Source organism: Montipora foliosa, chromosome 14, assembly GCF_036669935.1.
Source record: "Montipora foliosa isolate CH-2021 chromosome 14, ASM3666993v2, whole genome shotgun sequence".
NCBI lineage: Eukaryota > Metazoa > Cnidaria > Anthozoa > Scleractinia > Acroporidae > Montipora > Montipora foliosa.
Window position 1 is genome coordinate 18,691,377 of NC_090882.1, and position 2,500 is coordinate 18,693,876.

A 2,500-nucleotide genomic window follows, 5' to 3' on the forward strand; every position below is an offset into this window, starting at 1 on the left:
GCACACAACAATCGTAAATCGTGTCGAGGGCCTGTCGTAAGCCGTTGTCGCATGCGACAAAAATCGTACCGTGTAAATCCAACGTGTAAATCGGCCCTAAGGTCCCCAACGTTACAAAACAATAATATCATTGGTTAAAGGAGCATAAATAATCGTGCTGCACGTGCAGCACGGATTTTACAAAGTCTGTTTGCGGTCCTCTGAATAAGGACGACGTGAAATCACCAAATTTGAGGTTTTGACGACAACGTAAGCATTCTCTATTTCCACTCTGAGAACGCTCGTACCAGTTTATTTTTAGGATACTTCGCCCATATTGTAGGACGTGAACGAGACTGAATAATCGCAAGAGACGTATGATAAAATAAAGCAAAGTTAGGTTTTGAGGCGACGTTTTCGTCGGCCGTCACCGTCGAAGATCTTAAATTCCCTAACGTAATTTTTTGTAACGGTTAGGAGAGCTATAGAAGGCTGACATTCACCCCATGCCAAAACACAATGAAACTTATTGGATTAAATATTAACTGTACCATTTGGAAGGACTGAATCTACCCAACTCTTTCATGTAACGTCATGGTGCCGTTATATGAAACTGGAGGCCGTTTCTCGAAAGTCCCGAAACTTTACAGGCCATTTTCGGGTGACACAATTCCTTTTGTAACTCAAGAACGGAGAGCATTTAATTCGTCAAACTTCACAGTTAATTTTCTTTTTGTTACCTTGAAAGCATGTTAAAAGATCGGCTTTCCAAAACAAGCGGTAAGCAATTTCACAGATGGCTTTTCGGGCTCGAAAAGTTTTCGGGACTTTCGAGAAACGGGCCCCTGCAGGTCATCTTTGTCACGATGATAGCCAATGATGACTATAATAGGTAATAGGCAATAGGCAACCATGGCAATGGTCACCATGGCTATTACCATTGCCATGGTGACCTATTACATGTACGTCACACCAACGAGTACATCTTGTTAAGAAATTAGTTTCATTTGGTACCATAACATTGCCCTTTTGTTAAACAGTATTGTAGAGTTCATTTTTCTTATAAGAAATTACCTCCAAACGGTTGAAACTGATGTGTCAACCACCTTAAACTCTTGTTGTCTTACAACTGCCTTACGTTCTTGTTGTGGTCATTAGGGAGCTTAAGCACGCACATTTTTGAGAAGCGGACAGCAACCCAAAGTGAGCTGTTTTCCCTTTTAACTTGTCTTCACACAACCACATTTACAATACTAAGTGTCTTTTCTCCATTGGAAATGATTGGTATAAAAATCTGGGAGACACCACTGCCCTGGCACGTGAAATGTTCTCTTCCGGTTGCCGTTTGAGTGTCAAAAACGTACGTGCTTAAACTCCCTATTGATTATATTTGCACACACCCCATGAGGTAAAACAATTCTATGAATGCAAATTCACCTGCTGAGCCAGGAACGGATTCATTCCAACACTCATCATGGGAAACCTAGAAAAGAGCAATATAATTATGTATAATTAAGTAAAGTACGATTGTCCGGGTGAGTGTAGTCCTGAGAAGGACTGTTTGAGATGACATTGACTGACGTTTTGACAACCTGAGCGGAAGTCATCTTCAGAGTCAAGATGACTTCCGCTCAGGTTGTCAAAACGTCAGTCAATGTCATCTCAAACAGTCCTTCTCAGGACTACACTCACCCGGACAATCATACTTTACTTAATTATGATATGACTCCTGGGTTCAAATCATTTACGATAATTATGTATATAGCTACATTAGTGATCTTCTTTTTTTTTGTATCACCATCCTTCAGGATTTGCCCAAAACTCTGGCACTGACCACAATCTTGACCAATCTGAGCTACAACCAGTGTTGTGCTGGCGAGAGTGGGCAATGGTATAGTACGTAAGTAAATTATTGTGTTTTCCTCATTTCATTCTCTCCTTTCCACTGTTTCTTGGATCAGAGTAATGAGTGCTTGTCTTTAGAATGTATGGTGGATTATGGTCAACATGCCAGCAGCTTCCATGCAGGAACCATCTACCTTAATCTTAGTTGGTTGGGGTAATGAATTTGATCTTGGTTTCAAAACCAATCACACATACTATGGTCTTAGTCTTCGACAGTTATTACTCAAAAGGAATGCTCAATAACTTAATCATATTATTTGGCTGAGAAGATATAATAAATTATTGCTACAGGGAAACTATCAAGCTCCTTGACCGAGCCAATTTGGTGCGTTACTCACTGTGAATTGCTGTACACCATTGGTTGGCCAGTAAAGGATTGGACTCCAGAGTAATTAGGATGCTGTACATAACCAGCTGCTGACTGTGGGCTCATCCCTGGTGCCACCATGTTGGGCTGGGGAACTGATCCAAGTGTAGTAGCCTGCATATCTAACCAAAGTAAAGGGAGAGGAATTAAATAGGGGAATAAAAGTTCTTTGAATTAGTATAAATATCAGATGTCTCTCTCTACGTCTCCCTCACTTGGTCAAATGAACAAGTAATACCAAAAAAGGAT

At 40.7% G+C, this 2,500-nt stretch overlaps 1 protein-coding gene across 1 annotated transcript in view; it reads right to left on the reverse strand.

Moving 5' to 3' along the window:
- LOC137985140 (zinc finger CCCH domain-containing protein 13-like) overlaps nucleotides 1-2,500 on the reverse strand; it is a 26,607-nt gene that overhangs the window by 3,396 nt on the left and 20,711 nt on the right. Inside the window, exons 14-15 of the mRNA XM_068832637.1 lie at nucleotides 2,223-2,373; nucleotides 1,417-1,462 (exon numbers count right to left, since the gene is read on the reverse strand). Of these exons, the coding sequence (XP_068688738.1) occupies nucleotides 1,417-1,462; nucleotides 2,223-2,373 (197 nt within the window). The remainder of the gene's footprint in view (nucleotides 1-1,416; nucleotides 1,463-2,222; nucleotides 2,374-2,500) is intronic.